This window comes from Spodoptera frugiperda, chromosome 20 (genome assembly GCF_023101765.2).
Source record: "Spodoptera frugiperda isolate SF20-4 chromosome 20, AGI-APGP_CSIRO_Sfru_2.0, whole genome shotgun sequence".
In the NCBI taxonomy this organism is placed as follows: Eukaryota; Metazoa; Arthropoda; class Insecta; order Lepidoptera; family Noctuidae; genus Spodoptera; species Spodoptera frugiperda.
The window spans coordinates 7,283,518-7,303,033 of record NC_064231.1 but is presented as its reverse complement, the minus strand read 5'-3'; the positions used below and the strand labels follow the sequence as shown (position 1 = coordinate 7,303,033).

At 35.3% G+C, this 19,516-nt stretch overlaps 1 protein-coding gene across 1 annotated transcript; it reads right to left on the bottom strand.

Moving 5' to 3' along the window:
* Window positions 1–38: 38 nt before the first annotated feature.
* LOC118282254 (T-related protein) lies at window positions 39–18,410 on the bottom strand. Its single transcript, XM_035603243.2, has 8 exons — window positions 18,115–18,410; window positions 6,820–6,981; window positions 4,026–4,146; window positions 3,535–3,678; window positions 1,974–2,250; window positions 1,629–1,745; window positions 1,079–1,418; window positions 39–942 (listed from the first exon to the last, which is right to left on the bottom strand). Exons 2-8 carry the CDS (start codon window positions 6,978–6,980, stop codon window positions 696–698), a joined length of 1,407 nt encoding a protein of 468 aa, XP_035459136.2. The 5' UTR covers window position 6,981; window positions 18,115–18,410; the 3' UTR covers window positions 39–695.
* Between the last annotated feature and the right edge of the window lie 1,106 nt (window positions 18,411–19,516).

Genomic DNA, 19,516 nt, shown 5'->3' with positions numbered 1-19,516 from the left:
AAGAAAATAAAAATACGTTTCTTAACAGAAACATGATTTATTGTCAACACCGCAAAAGTTATTTTTCTTTGCGCTTTACACAATTCGATCTGTTAAGTTTTACATTCGTAATTTATTGGAAAAGCATATAATACTATTTCATTTTTTTAGAACAGGGATAGCCGTGGGTAGCTTTCTTGCAAGAGACGCTAATACAATAGCGAAGATTTGTATTAGTAGGAAGGTGGAACCTACCTACCCATATTTCATCTTGTTTACTATAAATAGACAACTCTCAAGTAGTACATAAATAATGAAAACTAAGTTACACCTGCTAGAGCGATTGTTACTGTTTACTGAGCCTGGGTAGTCGTGAAGCAAGCCAATTTCAATCGGATATGTGAACGGAAATCTATATTACAACGTGCAAAAAATACTTAAAATAAATTGGAACTATTACATTACGTATTTTATTTTTCCACTCTTATGACATGTATTCCAAACTTATTTTAGAAATACATTATTAAATCTACTAGTACAATATATACACATCTCTCAAAAGGGAACAACACAATACACCTATGCATTACTACCTAGATAAAATATTTTCTTTAATTTCAACCCTAAAAATCGTAAAATACAAAAATAGGTATATTTTAGAAGGTTTCGAAATCCATCCTTATTATTTGCAACTATCTTATGAACTAGGTTGATGGTCACTGCGCTGGTGAGCGTGGTGGTAGTGCCGCCTCGTCACACGGTGACTGACGTTCTTCTTCGGCGCTAAACTTGTATTCTCGTTCGCTTTGTGGGTGTTCCTGTCCGGGGGGCGTGGCACGGCCTTCGCCGGCTGCGGCGGCTTCGAGAGAAGGCCCTGCAGGCCCAAAAGGCATGCCCTCGGCACCATATGCCACTTCTCCACTTCCGACGTACTCAGATGGTTGGTAACCGTAGCTGTTCAGACTGAAAAATACAAAATTGTGTTTAAGTTGATTTTTAAGAGATGCGTACTAAAACATGGCAAAGTAAATAAAGTCCAATTTAGATTTCATTTTTGCTATATTTTATTTTACAAAACTACAACAATGTCAACACCTACCTATTAGGCCAATAAGAAATATCTTCAATCGCATGATGCGCGTACGGTGCATAGGCATGTTGGTAGTAGGGTGAATGGTGTTGCGCTGGAGTTTCGTACTGGAGGGGGTAGAGCGGTGCGGGGGCTGATGATGGCGCTGATGTGCTTGTAGGGGGCGCGGGCGCATACTCCAGAGGCGCTGGGTATGCATGAGGAGGGGTGCGGTATGGAGCTGGAGAAGTATTCGGCTGTGGAGAACTGCTGCCCTGCGTGGAGTTCCAGTACCCACTGCTGCTGACCCAAGTGTAACTGCCGCTGCCATTCGTCGCAGTTGTCGTCCGTTCTGAATTGCTGTACGACGCTGTTGAATGAAAATTAAATTAGAATGCATTACCCTTCACAGATCTCTAGTGTTCTCAATTGAATACAGATTTTATAGAATAATAAACCTTCTAGACACAGAACAATATTAATTGTATTGTGCATCACATAAATAATACATTATATCGGGTACATTAATTTAACCAAAAAAAAAAAACGTTTATAGATGTTATTACACAAAAATGCTTACAAGGCGGTGACAACGTTCTTGGCCGTGACGGTGGTCGCGGAGGATAGGGCGCTGGTCTTCTGGATGCTGCATTGCTGCTCCCATATAATGACTGAGAAGTAACAAACCATCCACCGACTGGAAAATAAATAGGTATTGTATTAAATAATCTGGTATAAAGTGCTTACGTACAGTCTAGTATGGTAGGACTTAAAACTAGTAGAGCTTTTCTCGAATACTTCCCGTGCACGTGGGTAAGTCGTATTTCTTAACTCTTATATTACAATTAATGTAAACTGAGTCGATTTTTAGATAACGCTTGTAAAATAATAACTAACTGTTAAATGAAAATTAAATAGTACTCACATTGCGGATACTGATGTGGCGAAGAGCTTTGTTGAGGGTAATGCGTGCCAACAAAATCTCTTTGATAATAACCCTCAGGTCTTTCTTTAGCATCTAGGAAGGCTTTAGCGAAAGGATTGTATTTTATCTTCAACGAAGTCACCTCTTCATTCTGGTAAGCGGTGACTGCTATAAACTGAGTCTCCGGGAACGGGTATGTCATTATTCGACGGAGATCGGTGCCGACTTTTACAAGGTGCACTCGAGGCTCGTATTTATGCAAACTATTTAACATTATCTGTAACCAAAAAATAATAAAATTAAGAACTGCCTGTACACGAAACATTTACTTACAGTAACTACAAATAGAAAACGACAAGGCTGCCACGCGTCGAAGATATAATGTTATAATTGAAATGCAATGAGACGTCTACATGAGTGGTGTTAACATAACGACCACAGGGGGCATCTGCTTATTTTTAAGATATGTGTAATGTAAACATAGCGCAGAGACAATAATTATTACAAATGATAGTGCGTACAGACACCCGCTAAACAGTTGGTAAAGCTACAGATTTCACACCGAGCCGTCAACATATGGATCTAGATGTATCAGATGTTTGCTTTCATATTCATTCGCACCACATACAACCGTGAGAACTCGCTTCTCCGAACTGGCGATAGCGGTAGCCACGGAACTGTAGCACACTCACACCTTGCAGCGAGAGCTTTCTGTTATAAAATTACTATTCTGACAATACCGTGAACTAATTATTATGCTCGGTCAGGCACATAATCTGGCGTAGATCCCGCTATAAATATTGAATCCGTAATTTGTGTTTATCCTGTTCGAAACTCATTTATGCTTATGAGAAACAATGTAGTTAAACGCTCGTAGTAAACTCTACAAAGTATCTCGTAAACAGACGTCTGATTCGCAAACGTACTTTTATTTATGCAGTCGGTGTTATTGAGCTATTAAATGTACAGAGATATAACCTAGGTACCAATATAGGTATATCCTTATTCACTGTAAATAGTTGCATTCATTATTTAAAATCTTGTTCTTGTTTATTCACGACAAATAGTACCCAGTGAAATCGAGTATTTCATCAGTTTCAAAATAAACTTTGTTTTGTTTGTGCTATAGTCTATTCAAATAAAAAATCTATTATCGATTGAATCCAAGTGCTCAAAGCAACAGTTTTGGCTAAGCAGCTAAGCTAGGTATTACCTAAATATATGCAATGAATATGTTACCTACGTATACGATTTTCTGCATGAAGAAAAATTAAAGAAGGAAAAAATCTATTGAAATATTTAGAAATGCCTATGTATTAGTTTACGTTTTAGTTTAATAATTAACATCGCTTCCGCGAGACCCTCAATCAGCGTTAATATTCAAATCTAGTAGGCAACTACTGCTTTGAACCGTTTGGGGTTAAACACTTGGGCTACGAGGTCCCAGTGCGCATTCGGTTTTCAAAGAAATTGCTCGCAGGCTTATCTATATACATAACCAGGCTTGCTATTTTATTATTATTTTAAATATGCATGTATTAGAAAATATGTTTTACTATACCTGTCCATTTCCATTTGTTTTATTCGTAAGTTTGACTTTAGCGAAGGATATCGGTTCTTTCATCCAGTGCGCTCCAAAGTTTGGGCTCTCGGGGTGTATGTAAATTGCGTTAGATGGAGGCACTTCCGCCTTGCCGCCAGGTACCTAAGTAGGAAAAAAAAGTATAGACATTAGATATTGTATTGAAAATAACGCATCCATAGCACGTATCTTTCCATAAAAAAACAAACATATCTTAGTTGAACCCGTTTCCACCAGTTTTAAGCTATGCGTACCAATGAATATGATTGGTGGAAGCCAAACGCATCTACAGCAACGTAGCATAGCACATCTCTGGTGGAAAGCACCCTAAGAAAGGATTGCACATTTAAGAGAAGTCGGGCGGCAGTGCTCTTCAAATAACCTGAGATTTTAACAAACCGCTTTTATGTAAAGGAGGCACAAAGTCTAATAGTCCATATTTATCTAAAATTGCGAATTAGGGCACGTACCCATTCTCCATTAACATATTTCCAGCGATGGGAGTCGACTTGCACGAATTCTAGCAGCACGGTGTACATCGCCGTCGGATCCAAGCCACTAGCTGTTACTTTGACTACAGGGAACATTCGTCTGAAACAAAACATATTTTGTCAGTGATATCTAAATAGAAAATTTATTAAATATGTATTTTCGATTTAAGTTGTGAGTATGTACAATAATTATCTTTGAAAAATATTAGGACAAGAATCACCTAACGTATTAGTTGCTTTTTCGGTTAATTTCTCTTGTATGTATATTCCATTATGTTTGTTTACTACTACTACTAGTTTTCAGTTAGTTATCTTACACGCGTGCAAGCTATTGCCGTACACAATCAAACTGAATTGATTGTGTAATGAACATAAAATTCATATTCCTGATAACATTAGTTTTTCTTTGTTTTTTAAGCCCACCTTTACCTTAAGAGTAACAAACCTTACGGGAATCACGAGACATCTAACGGTAACCAGTCCGAACCACAAAGAAATTTTGAAGAATTTTGAATTTTAGTCACAGAACCAATAGTAAAGTTAGTTAGTTGTGTTATACCTACTTTTAATTAATTTATTACGTTCCGAATTCCCTATTCCTGTCGATAAGAATGCCCAATTCAAAGCCAGATAAGCAGATAGTAGCGATAACATTTTTTTTTAACTTCCCTTTTTCAGCTCTTATCTGGTGAGTCGGCGGAGTAGCCATACAACAGCGAACAGGTAGTGGTCAAATATGGCTTAAAGGATATTCTCATAGCATGCCTGGCTATGTTTACTCTGTTACGATAACCTTTTAAATGACAAAGAATAGTTAAATATTGACATATTGCAACAATTTTATGCCGCAACGGTGGTATATAGGTTGGTACCATGGAACTAATGCTAATTTAAAACGTTGATGCATGCTAGTCTCTCTTTCTCTGGATTTATCTGTTTTTGTATGTAAATCGCATATACGAAACTCCAAGTAACCTGCACACTTTAAAGTAACTAAGTATGTCTACAAAAATCAATTACAAGTTATTACCCTTTCTGAGCTACGTATATGTCGGTAATTTCTAGCGTATTAAAACCTGCGACTCATCATATTTCCTATTCAACAAAGGAATAAGCTGGCAATTTCCGTTCATTCATTGAGATTTTTTAAAAAGGAGAACACATTGCTCTACTCACAAATAAATATCACAATGAACTCAATTCCTAGAGATAAATCTACCAACAAGGCAATGCTGTGATATCATTTCAAAAATTGTAAACATCCACGAAAAACGTTTCAAAGCAGTTCCTGCGTCATCTTGTTACAAAACATGTGAATGTTAGAAACAATAGGTTATTATTGCCTTACTCTAGAACAAAACGTCATGACTCCGTCAAGGGTAAGGGTTCCATTGCTCATCGGCTTCGGGCGGTATCATTTAGCTGTATAGCGTTAATGAGTAAGACCTACCGCGTTAATAGCTGAAAACTAGCCGCCGGCCGGCAGGCGGTTAGCACTGGCAAAATGTGACTGTGCAAGTAACTACATACTTATGCTATCATTGTATTCGGAAAAAAATATTCAGTTCATTAATAAATCTACCGTACAGTTACTATAATCAACTGGGACTAAAATACTAGAGAAAAAAAAGGATAATTGCGTAAAAAAGCACAACAAATACAGATTACACTACAAATACTACAAAATTTTCGGAATATGAATCAGGATCAGGTGGTGATATTATATTCACCACCTTAGTGATCATCTTATGATCTTTTTCACCAGACGATATGATCTTTTGCCCCAAAATGATTTCTTCCGTCTATTAACTAAAATTTACTTAGCACCTAGACAACTCCTTACTTGTACTACCCACCTACCTGTTTTTTTTAAGGCGAAAATCATCCAATAACACTTCTCCCGCTTTGGGCGAGGCGAGAGGGAATGTCAGACTCTTACTGACTAAAACCTACTCCTGCTTTTCGAGTACCTACCTACCTAGCCTAGCTTAGTGGTTCCAAAAATTAAGGAGATTGGCGAAAACTAGCATCAGTTTTACATAAGAAGCTACTCCCAAAATTACTGAAAACTTTGAGCCACATAAGTAAAGGCACGCACGCCACTTTCTGTAACGTCTAACCCATTGTATTATATTACTCTAATGTAATTATGACGAAAACGTTGTTTACTTTTTAGATAGGTGTTTGTATAACACCATGCTGCTAATGCGTTGCAAATCATTCATATTTTAAAGCTATTATTTATATTTCAGTTCTCAGTTCAATAAAACTATAAGGTAACAAATTGAAAAGTCCATAGTGGAATTACTTGGACTATGTGTGAAACCGAAATTATAGTTAATGCGATTATTTTTCAGAGGACTCTTCCTGCCTTGGGTGAGACGAGAGAGTGTTAGACTCTTACTGACAAAAATCATACCGTTTGAACTCCTAATCTGTTCCGGGGCCATTGTATATGGCTAGAATCGCATGCAACTAGACATATGATTCTAAACCCGGTAAATGCGGTGTTCAGGTAAAAAACTAAATATTGATACTATTGCAGATACTATTGCTAAAATCAATTTTGTGATTTATAACGCTGCCAAGTCTTTTGTAACCGTTGCTAGATTAGCTCAGTACAAACCAATCTTCCTATTAAGTGCAAAATCTTAAATGTCTAAAATCTGAATAAAATTGTGCTACGAGTATATTATGCAAAATCAATCTTGATTTTCTCAACTGCTAGCTGACTAGCTTGGCTGGATGTATATAATCAAAGGTTAATTCTTACCTTCCATTCTTAGTGACAATCATTTCGTTGGTGAGGGTCTGGAACCGCACCCAGAGTTCTCTGTCGTCGAGCGCTACGTTGACTTCCCTCTCGCGGCCGCTGCGCGAACTGCCGCCGCCGACCGTCGGCTCCACAGCGCTCAGGATGTGCGATGCTGCCATCCTGGTAATTAAAAGAAAAAATATGTTAGTAATTATTTTTAGTGGATAAAATAAAAAGTTTTATCTTGTTTACAAGTAGTACCTATTTTTAGCTAGTTTACAAGTAGTACCTAACATATGTTAAAAAATATTAGTGTACCTTGTTTAGTCGTATAAAAAACACTTCTGTTTACTACCATAATCCAGAAAAGTGTTTTAATAATCGTATTTTTTTAATGGGCTCGTAGTTTTTTTTTATCTTTTCATTAATATTTCAACAATTTAGAGCAGCTAGGCACTAACTTTTGTAACTGCAAAATCAAACTTAAAAAATGTGCTCGATTGCATTTTCGCCCATCATTGGTCGAGATTCTTTCCACAACCGATGACATGGCCAACCGCGATCGAGTTCCCTTCCATCTTTTGAATTGAAAGTTACAGAATAGCCTAGCCGATACTTATCTCACTAATCAAATAACAAGAACATTTTTCCAACAGTTTTCGCGTAACTATAAGTGGTAACTAATTATAATTAAAATTTATACCACTTGTCTCAAAAAGGGAAACATTAGGTTTTTCATGGTATAAGAAGCAAACCAGTATACTGATCGTCTTATGGTAAGTCAACACCAGAGATTTTCACAGTTTATAATCGTTCATATAGTACCTATGACAGTAATTTAACAACCGATCAGGTCAAGGCTCAGTCAAGCAAATACAACAGACTCGATAGATTACGGAAATAACAAACAATTTAAAATACCTTGCTTGTTTAGTGACATCAAGTTACGGTTCACCAAAAATATTATTTATTTATTATTCCATATATTTATTTAAAACACTCTAAAATTATATTTTTAAACATTACTTATAAAAATAAAAAAACAAAATAACATTTATTTATTTATTATTATAAAAGAAATACATCATTTATTTGAAACAATCTATCACAAAACCGGTTTATACATTACTAGCTGATCCGGCAAACTTTGTACTGACCCAAAAATGTTTTTTCACCTTTTAAACCTTCCCTGAACTTCTAAAAATAATTCATGACTAAAATTTGCGAATTCGGTCCACCCGTAATCGAGTTTCAGCGCGACCAACGAACAGCGAACAAAAAATTTTAGTAAAGTATTAAATTTAAAAAATATCGATAAGTAGAACTTATAGTAAAAAATCTAACAAACATATTTTTAAGATTATCTGTATGTTTTTAGTCGGTTAGCTTTAATAAATAAATAAATTAACTCTATATTAAACTAAAATTACGTTTCGTTCATTTAGAAACTTACCCACCTCCTAATGTCGTAAGGTGACATTAATTGTAAAAACATATCAATTCAATTACGACGTAAGCATTACGCGCTACTTCATTACGCCATCAGTGTTGTCTGTGAGCAAACGAATTGGCAACAAACTTTTATGTAAGCGTTTATATACTACACCTAACAATCTAAGTTCCGGATTGTAGACGGATGTGTCAAAGAAAAAATTTGAATTAAAATGTGAATTCATTCAATTTCAAATCTGGATATACGTTCTTTATAATTATGATGAGGTTTGATTCACAGAGCGAACTAAAACAAGCTTTAACAGATTTTCTAAGAAAATGTACATACTATTTCGTCATCATCAAGACATCATTTCTAACACATTAATTATTATAGAGGGATTTTGTGTAGGAAAATCATAAAATAAGTCCTCCCGCCCTGGATGAAGAGTGAAGGAAGATAATATCTGTACCCTTAGTATGAGTTTGCTTTACGTTTAAAGTAATCAAAACGAGAGCGCGTTCGGTGCTCCGATTGATTGGTTTATTTGAGCCGGCGAGCGTACTAAGGGTGTACAGACTCTTAATTATTAAAAACTACGGTAACTTATTACGTTTTACCTACCAACCCGAGCCGAGAAAAGAATAGAGGTATCACTTGTAGGCGTATTATATATTTCTCGAATCCATTGCGAGACAATTGATCGCTTTTGACATTAAAAATTACATACATAAGTGTTACATTTGTATATTTATAACAGCGTGTCAATCTAAAATCCAAAGAATTTCTGCTAACACACAAAACATATTGTGAAGAAATGTGTTTGTTTAATATCTTAACAGACATTTCGTTACGACATCGGTGGTAGTAGGTCCTTGAATGTAATAAATTCGATTGTACTGCACCTAATGCTCACAAAAATTTATCGTTTCGCAATAAAGATGATTTTGATTTTCTGAAATAGGATATATTTTTTATTGCAAAAGAAAATATGTAATATTTGTATGATCACAAAAAATAACTGAAGCAATTGTAAAATATTAGCAATGTGCATTTAATTATGTACAGTATACATACATACCTCAAGGGATCATATTAGAACTAATCCTGATTTTATTAGGTAAAGATCGAAAGTAAAGAACGTGCATCTTGACCATTCCTCCAAACAAAGAAGAAATAAATCCTTTTAGTCTCAAAAAAGAAGAAGAATCCGACAGACAAACTAGATATATAGTTTTGTCGGACTGTGCACTCGTTCATAAGTTCTTTAACATGTACCTTTTAATAAATAAATAATAGAAAGGTATAATAGAATTTAGAATCTGTGACGTCTACAACAATGGTAATGTAAATTATAAAAATAATACTTCCCTGAAAGTCTCGCGCAATACATTCGATTATTAAATTCATACGAACAAAAACAGATGATGACGTCATAAAGAAAACTTATATAGTAAAGAGGAATAGGTATGTGAAGACATGATCAGTTCGTAAAAATGTCGATACTCAGTAGTAGTCTAGAAGTTGTAAGTACCACAAAACCCAGTACTTCGGCGGTAGCAAATAAGCCGGATATTTTATAGTGAGTTTGTCTCGAGCACGATCTCCTCGCCAATGTTTATTGTACCCATTATCACCGGCTACGTCGGTTCAACGTCCCAATCCTTCTGACTCGGTATTTTTGACAAATTCAACTTCTTAGCGAGTAGAGTTTTACACGTCTGCGCTTGTAATCTCATTTTATTTGAAAGTCTATCTTTGGAATATTTTTAACTATCGTTTATGACGTCACAATTGTTTTACGGCCAATTCCAATAACTTACCTATCGGTAGATTAGCCTAACAGAGGTAGAAATTTGACACATTTTGTATGGAGCTTATGTCAAAAACTATCTCTAGTAAGCAAATCTACCGATAGATAGGTTACTGGAATTGGCCGTTAGTCGCTGCCCCGCACTAAGATTTTGTTGTGTGTCGTGTGACTATTAATCATGATGATGACGATGATGATGGCACGCCATCCTCAATAACTCTTATTTATTTTTCTTTTTTTATGGTACAATAACAAATAACATAGAATTCGATTTACGCCTGACGCCCGTACGTTACGCAACTACCGCTCATACACTTGATATTTCGGACAAAACGACAAGAGTTTAGAACATCTTTACTATATGTAGTCTTGACATGAAGCCTCAAACACTCAATTTTGAACGGCTCATGCAGACAGCCACTTTTATGCACTTTGTATCCTGTAGTACATATTTCTAAATATTCATTGGTACCTATTAAAACAAACATCAAAGTTAACGTTCGTCAGCCGTAAAACGCGCCCAGTGCTCAGCGCCCAGCGCCCCGTGATCCCGCTTCATAGTTGAATGTTCTTGCTCTTGAATATCTCTGAATAATTCTGACAAATAAATTCATGGATCATGAATGCAATATGTGGACTGTTTTTAGTGAAGTTAATTGTACATATCTTTTTTTATGGAATAGGGGGGTCACCTGATCAGCGCCGCCCATGGACACCCGCAACACCAGAGGAGTGTTGTGTCCATGTGCATTACCGGCCTTTTAAAAAGCTCTATTCTTGAAGGTTTGAAAGATCTTTACTAATAATATCAATTTAACATTTTGTTTCTCTTTCTCATGCAATATGTTTCATGGAAATAGGATATTTTTAAAAATTTCAAATTCATGGCACAGTCTTGAAAAGAGGTCATAACGATTAAAACGCCTCACACACTATCTACATCTACCATATATGTCTGAAAAAAAAATACAATATCCCTACAAATATGACTCATATTAAGTACTCCAGAACTACACCACATATTGCCATTAAAATTACAACTCTCACACAATGTAATTAAATATATTATTGAACTACAAAAACTCACCACAAACCGCGAAGAGTTCCTTAAAATATTTTAACAATGAGTGTACCGAGTTAATAAGCTATTAGATTAGACAATATGAATATTTTTTCTGTTTAATAATAACTCTTTCAGAATTAATTAATTTCTTTCTAAATTATAATTAAAAAATGAGTTTTTTTTCGAAGACAAATTCCAATTCCGTTAAGAAAAGTCCATAAGATGGGATATTACGGCTTAAACAGAAAGTTTATCCCTCGTAGCCCGTAGCCGTAGAACAAAAGACATCAACGCGCGATTAAGACGACATTTCCCAGAAGTGTTTTATGTTGTTGTAGTTGATAAACTAACACATATTGTCAAATATTACTATTGAAACTTCCCTTTAAAATATATAATATGCTTATATGTAAGTACAAGCACACTGTCTTTTCCAATTCTGTCGGAACGTTTTGTTATATAATTATACATTTGAACATCAGACTCGTTATGTTATTTTAATAGTTTTAAGTATTCTGTTGTAACCTTTTCAAGTATCAAGATTTTAGTACCTACTGAAATAATAGTTATGACGTAAGTGTTAACAATAGACGAAAATTATGGAGTATATTGTTGTATTTTACTTATCATTGTATTATTTTATTCTAATAAAAACATGAAATTTTCCAGATCAGTAGATATTTAAATGAATTTTAATTTACTTTATATATAATCAACGAAACAGATATGTAAAGTTCGCTCAATCAGATAGAACTATGTTATATGTAGTTGAATCTTTAAAGAAACATGGTACATTTAACGTTAGGCAAAAATTATTTAGAATCAGGTATGTTGTAGTAAACCCACTGGAGCTTCCTGATCAATCAGCTGGCGGTAACAAGTTCGACGGAGGAATTGTAAATGGAATATATTTTACTATCTTTTATTAGTTGTTCAATTCTGAAATGCAATTTAGCTGCAGATGCTAGATAAAATAGAATGTACACTTAGTTAATGGTCTGGTGCAGCAACGAACACTAAGCATGGGCTACAAAATAGTTTGCAAATATTGAAAGACCTTTTCTTGTGACTGGAGATAAAATCTACTCGAAACTTTATTGAAAATAATATATTTATCATAAAGGCTCCGCGAAGGAGAAAGAACTCATAATTTGTTTTTACGTCCACATCAGAGAATAGATCCGAAGGTCCGGATCGTATTCCTACAACATTTAAGCATTAAACAACAAGAAAGCAACCAACGGGTATGTATAAAAGCGAAGTAATTACAGCGTTAGCCCACTCGACTGCAGCGTCATTATTCATCGTTTTACGACTGCATGAGTTATAAATATTAAACTTAGTCGTATAGATGTACTGCGAACATTTTCTTTTTAATGGCGAGGTTAAATAATATGATGCGCGATGCGAATGTCGGCCCCGGTTTCAGTCGCAGCGTCGTACAGCCGCAACAAACTGCGGCCGTCGAGCTGCGAGCGTGCCGCACAATGTCAATAGTTATCGCCTTTTAATTACGTGTAATAACGTTTTATCTACGCGCCTCGCTTCATCCCTCACGGAGCGCAGCTGACGACGTGTCGCACCGCTCCGCTCCGCACCGAGCGCGCTGCCTGCCTGGAATGTCGCTTAATCGCGTCGCAGCGCCGACGTTTTACAGATCCTATAAAATATCAAAGATAACAACGAGTGGCTCTGAAGGCTGTTTCGAAAAGAACCAGGGTCCAGTGATTGGACGTTTATGGCATTCGCTTCGATAAATGTACGTATTATGTGTGCGGGCGATGTCGAGCCGCAATTGTCCCGACGAGCCGCGCACCTCGCCCGAACTCCGCCGAGAGGTGCTAATTATCAAATGCAAGACCGACCAAACCGATATTGAAACCATTGAAACAATACATCTCATGTTTTCTTTTCCAATTTCAAAGTTTGCAGAATGGCTGTGTAATGAAGGCCGAGAAGGCTATGCAAATGGAACGATGCCGAAAACTCAAGTAAGTATTTTAATGGTCTTGCGTCATCCATGTTTCAAACTTGAATTTTCATTATCACTTTACGTGTAAACCTACTACAGCAGCCTTGATATGTTAATCAAACAATAGACTAAAATCAAATAACCGCAACACATGATCAATAAGATTCGACCTTACAAATAAAATATATTTTTCTACTGTTGACTAACTGTTGACACAATATTCGATTAGTTTGTATGTACTCTGCCTATAGTGCGCAGACACATATGTACACATACGTACATATAGTAGCCATCCTTATATGATCATGTGCGTACACAGTCTCATGTAATAACATTTACACTTTATGTTTTCCTTATTGTTATTATTTTGGATATTCCACACCACATAACATTAAAGTTATGCATCGCATAATATCGCATTCTAAGAATGACTTTATAAAGGAATGTATTTGAAGCTTAGTAAATTATTTATTGTTCTAAATATTTAATTAATAGATAGTCAACTAAACGGTTGCTTAAAAAAGTGGTGTAAATCAGAAGAGGCTATTTCTATTTGATCTTTATAGTTATTTAATATTGAACACATAGTTTAATTTGGCAATGAAAGCTAGTTTTACAACCTTTGATTTATTTCCTTTATAAATATTTGTCATTTCATTAAATTTTATTTGTTCACGAGCGGAACGAGTTCTATTCAAAACCGTATATTTATGGAGCGCAACCCACGTATAAGCAAATTTAACACTAAACATTCAAATGACATTCAGGTACCTACCTACTCCTATATAGATATAAATTACACATATACTGAGTATATCCATTGTACGCGTGCTTTGAAGATCCAGTGCCATGCTACTCCATGGTTCATAGACAATTACTTTGTTGCTTTTTGTTTTTTATTACTATTCAGTGTAAATATTCAAATTCGGAAGCTGATAACCGCAATCAAACTTTTTTCGGGCAACATTTCAATTAAATTTTATTCCTCAATTCTGTGGTTGTCATAAAACTTTAAAGTTTGACGAGTAAAGCCCATTGAGGAACTCCGAATTGATATTAATTCAAATAACTCGGGTTAAAAAGTCAGGGTTTTATGCGTGTTGTAAAAGTTTATTGTAGGGCTTTGTGGCGAGCCGGACGCGCCGATAGGCCTCGCGGCCGATGACGGAACCTGCGCCGCCGCCGCTGTCCACCGCGCGGCCTTTGTGCCCGCGCCCGGCCGCCACAATACCGCACGCGTCTTCACCCTATAAATCCCGACATCAGGTGCTACCTAACGCCGCATAGTGCACCTTTTATAGCCGCAACTAAAACCAAAACTGGAGACGGACACTGCACCGGCGCGATACCAGCTATATAATTAAGTTGCGCACCTCCATCATAAAATAGGAGAGGAAGAAATTGCACAGGCAATATAAATTGACGCGTCTTACTTACAGAACTTTATTGTACAAGTCAACACCCTCCATATCACTTCGCTAATGTGGACCTTTTATAGGCTCTTGAAAGCTGGCATCTGGTATTGTAAACACGTAAATATCATAATAAGAATAAATTAAAAACTAAAATAGTCATTTATTGGAGACGTTGCTTTATTACAAGTAGCCCTTTTTGTAGTTTAACTAAATCTTAACTCATTACAGAAGTAAATCTTGATCTTTAACCTGGGACTAGGTACCTCATCTGCAGATTAACGGACCATTAGATACTGTTAAAAGCGCATAATGGTGTTACTTAATCTTCCATTTAAGCAGGCATCTCATTGCACGTGTCAACGAATACATTGTTACAGTATAGGTACGTAAATCTTTATTACCGGAATGTATTAAAATTCCAACTGTTTCTATGTTCTTCTTTACACACTAGGTAACGTGATGTTTCATTGTCTATGTTTTATATTATATATACTTTCAACCGGGATATATCTAAACTATTTAGTACATATAAATAATGAATTGCCTAATAGATTCTATGTTTAATTGGTCCAAAAATATTCTTCAGTACTCCATCCCTACTACAAATGTTGATGCGAAACTATATGTCTAACTTTCACGACCAATTTTAAAACAATTAAACTTTGAATTAGAATAAACCCTGATGAAAAGTCTCAATGGTGTTTTTTTAAGACGAAAGGGACTATTTAACTTTTACTGAATAAAATAAACCCGAGCGGACACTAGAATTGTGATGGGAACATCAAGGAAAGGAAGCAGATCTGAACATACTGCGTGTCACATTCTGCGCGCGCTCTAAAGAGCTATCAGACCACCACAGATGGAGCACCACCGGGAACGTCTGTGGACGACCATGTGGGTTGCCGGAGTTTAGGCATGAAGCAAGAGAAAGAAAGGGATGACATCTAATAGTCCTTCTCGCCTTACCTTAGGGTGGAGAAGTGAATCAGTGATTGAAGCAGACTGTTTCTAACAGAAGCAAATACAAAAATGTCCTAAAAAATAACTAAGTCGAAAAAAATAATTCGTATAGGTGTGAGACAAAACAACATGGCCGGTGACGGTGAGTCTGCAATAGCTGTCAGACAACTCTATACAGTACGAGTGGCGACGACGTGGCTCATTTGAATGAACTTGTTTTTCAGAAAATATCACTTCTTCTCATATTGAATCAACTTTGTTAGTAGTGACTGGAAGTTCAACACTCGCTTCGAGCAAAATATAATATGCATATAAACTTTTCTAGTTTTATGAAATAGGAGAGAGCGCCAACGAGCAAGCTTCAGTTGCTTCAGCAGCCTATGGACAACCGCAATAATAGAGGAGTTACAAGTCCATTACTTGCCTGTCTTTAGGGTCAGAATTTGCCCACCTGTTCGGCATCGGCGACCAAAGAAACCTGTGCGTCATTTCGGTTATCAACGGGTTGATTATCTCAGCGTGGTATTAGTTTGCAAAATAATTCTATTCAGCAAAATCTGTTGAAGTTTCAGACTTAGTGTCGTCTTCAACCAAATAGGAAAAAGGCTACGAAAAAGGAATTGTAGTGATCTGCAGACTAATCTCTTTGGAACCTGTAATTAGCTTCCAATTTCAGTGCTATTTGCGAACGAAATAAGTGCTGTATTGGTTTAATTTGTACTTAATAATTGAGTTTTCTTTGATGTCACGTTGTTAAGTATCACGTCTAGAGGTAAGATCGTTCTCTCTATGACAGATATTCATTTCACAATCTTAGATATTTCTACCAATTTCATGTATGTAGGTATCTCTCTTTCCATCCATATTAGAGAAGTGTTAATGGTCTAAGTAAGATTAATATTTGCACTCTGACTCACAGTGAAATAGTTATTAACTTGAGATTAGTAGGTAATCTTAAAGATTTAAAATTTTCCGCTATCTTTCATATTGTGAATCACGTCATCTCTGGACTAATAATAGGATTTTCTTTTAATATAAATGCTGTATTTATAAAATTGTCATTAGCTATTTATGATTAAATTATTTTACTTTTAGTATTAATTTTTATTCTTTATACTGTAACAATTATTACTTTTGTTTGTATGTATTTTTGGTGCATAATGCCCGGTGCCGAATAAAATATTTTTCTTTGTTTCTTTCCTTCATTAATTTATATTTTATTTCCAAAAGCACTATCAAAAGAGAGAGATTCAAGTAGTGGAAGAATAACTTGTTAGTTAGAGATAGAGCTTTTAATGCATTAAAGCAGCACTCAGATCTAATATATAGCACGGATGTCACTAACAAAAGACGTAAAGATCAAGTCTGTCCTCAAAATCACACCAAACATGCTTTCACATCGAAATTTTACCTGTTTCTTGGTCCTCTACTTTACAATAGATTGAACGCGAAGGCAAACATATATTGCTTAAATAATGTTAACTGTAAGAGAATTCTTAAGGAAACTCTTCAAAAAATGTCCTACGATGATACAGAGAAGTTACTACTTGTGCTAAAGTGATTTTGTTTCTATTTTGCTTTTTTTAACATTTTTGGAATTTTTTGTGTTTTTAGACAATTTTTAATTTAAGAATATTGTTAATTAAGAATGTAGAAGTTAAGATTTGGTAATATTATTATAATAGTATAAGATATCTTGTCCTCGTTTACAGATCATTTAATTTATTGTATTTTAGAATCCTTTTGATTATTTGTTAATTTTAAATTATTTTAGCTCTTCTCGCCTGAAACACAGGATATCCTAGTTCAGGCATGTAAGACTCGGATTTAAGTTTAATATTTAAGACTATATGTAATTCATCCTGTAAAGAAATTTTTGAATAAAATATTTATTTATTTATTTATTTATTTATTTATTTATAGTCTGGTAGTGGATTATCGTGAGCTATTGAAATATGTATTTAAATACTACATGTACATGTGACTTTAAATATATATACTTACTATATTAAGGGAACAATTTTGATTGTGGATTCCTGTTTAGTAACTTCTGACAGTACTTTACCCGACCCGGAACCAAAGCAGAGTCGTCGGGTTCGCCACGCGACCATAGAACCTTTGTAGCAACCCTTTTTTATCAACTGAACTGGCCAAGTCTTGAAAAGGTTTTATGACAGTCCTATGAGGGTTGTGGAGACTGATAACATTTGATTACTTAACTTCAGGAAGAATTTAGAATAATAATGTTTAAAAGTCTTTTGCCCTTTAAGTTGTTGACTATTTTTTTAGGTTTTTAGATCTACAGATATTGCCATTTCTGTTTATCTTTAAAAGGTTCGCCCATCACTAGTAAACCATTAATAGTAGTTAAACCATAGGTAGAGCTGGCAATGATACACAATTTTTAAATTAATAATCACCGGGAACCTTTTTTGTAAAGGATAAAGCATGAAGCATTTTCCAAAACTTGAAAACTTTAATTGGTTGGTCCGCCTCCTTGGTTAACCAATTAGGTACAAAGTAGTCCCCATATATTTAAAAATTAAATAGACTTTGCCATCTAGCATTCACAATAGTTTCTCTAGACTATAAATATCATAGAACTCTGTAGACAAATAAATAAATTAGTTTTAAATAAAAAACTAATATAAATCTTACCTTTCGTCGCCTGTTACTTTGTCCTCAATTTCGGCGGTTTATTAAACACATTCAAACAATAAAGAATCCTTTATTTCACTCCAGTTCACAATCCACGGTTTAACACATTAACTAAAACAAAATACATGGTTCTTCTTTTACACAAATTAATTTAATAGGGCTAACAGTCAATAAAGCAAGTTTATCGTTAATTGATATTATGAAAATTAGTTCCTATATCTGTCACAAATCACAAATCTGTGCTGGCGTGCCAACTGCATGAGCAACTACCGCAAACTCGACCGCACTACACTTCATTAGCGCGTATACAGCGCAACATACCCACTACAATTTGGATGAAACACACAATAATCACCCATATAACAATGGTATAGAACTTCTTTTCCTATTACATGTTTAGGATTCATCTTAGAAGATGACAAGGGAGTGTGTACTTTATGTGTATTAGTATAGAGTTGTGTATGTAGTGTGTTCGGTAGAATGATGCGAACAGGCTAACTGGCCGAAGCCCCGCCTCTGACGTATTGACAAACAAAGCGATTGGCGGCGAGGTGAGCGCGCTAGCGAGGCAATCCTGCGCAACATTGAGGCGGTCACTTAGATAACACTTGTATTTCCATAAATTTTACCGCCAATTACATTTTATGAAATATCTTTCAATTATTTTATCATATTATACTCGTAATATCAAAATATTTTTAATCAAAACCTGTTCATGAAAAAGAAAAGAAAAATTCTAAATAATTAAAAAAATAATTTGGTTTTTTAATTATTTAGAATTTTTCTTTCAAATTCCTGTAACTCTACGCATTAGGTCCGCAATAAAAATAAATTAATTATTTTTTATCACAGTCCTGATATTTTTTAAACCGAACTATAGGTAAGTATAAATAAATATGTGCAAAATTCAACCCATATGTTTCAATATTGAATTACAACTAATTTTGTCCATCTTAAAGTACCCACTCTTTTATCATATATCTTACTTTTTGTCATATATCATGCTCTTTTATCATATAAAATCATATATCATATATCTTGCTTAAGATCTAAGCTTACCATTTAGTCTCTATAGTACCACCATTCCAGGACTGTATCACGCCGTCGGCCATCGAATCTTCTAAAGAATCAAGCAGCACTTGTAGAGCCGCGGAAGACTAAAACGGGGCTCCGGTCGAAGAGCTTAGTAAAAACGTGTTGCTTTTTAGTCAATAAGACTCTGGACTCTCCCGGTCACCCTCGCCTCAACCAAGATGGGAGAAGTTACTGGGTGTTTTATCCCACAAAAAAAAAACACTCATAGCTTAACGTTCATAAAACCATATAAACAATTTATGTATGGTGATTCCATGTTTCCTAATTTGTTGAACAAAGCATACTACACCACCTGACAGGTCGTGTG

What these genes read in the sequence shown, in the direction of transcription:
- LOC118282254 (XM_035603243.2), bottom strand. Translation starts at nt 6,980, where the DNA reads ATGGCAGCATCGCACATCCTGAGCGCTGTGGAGCCGACGGTCGGCGGC. An exon ending in AATATGTTAATGGAGAATGG is followed by an intron (nt 3,679 to 4,025) that starts GTACGTGCCCTA and finishes TTTCCTACTTAG; the next exon opens with GTACCTGGCGGCAAGGCGGA. An exon ending in AAACAAATGGAAATGGACAG is followed by an intron (nt 2,251 to 3,534) that starts GTATAGTAAAAC and finishes TTTTGGTTACAG; the next exon opens with ATAATGTTAAATAGTTTGCA.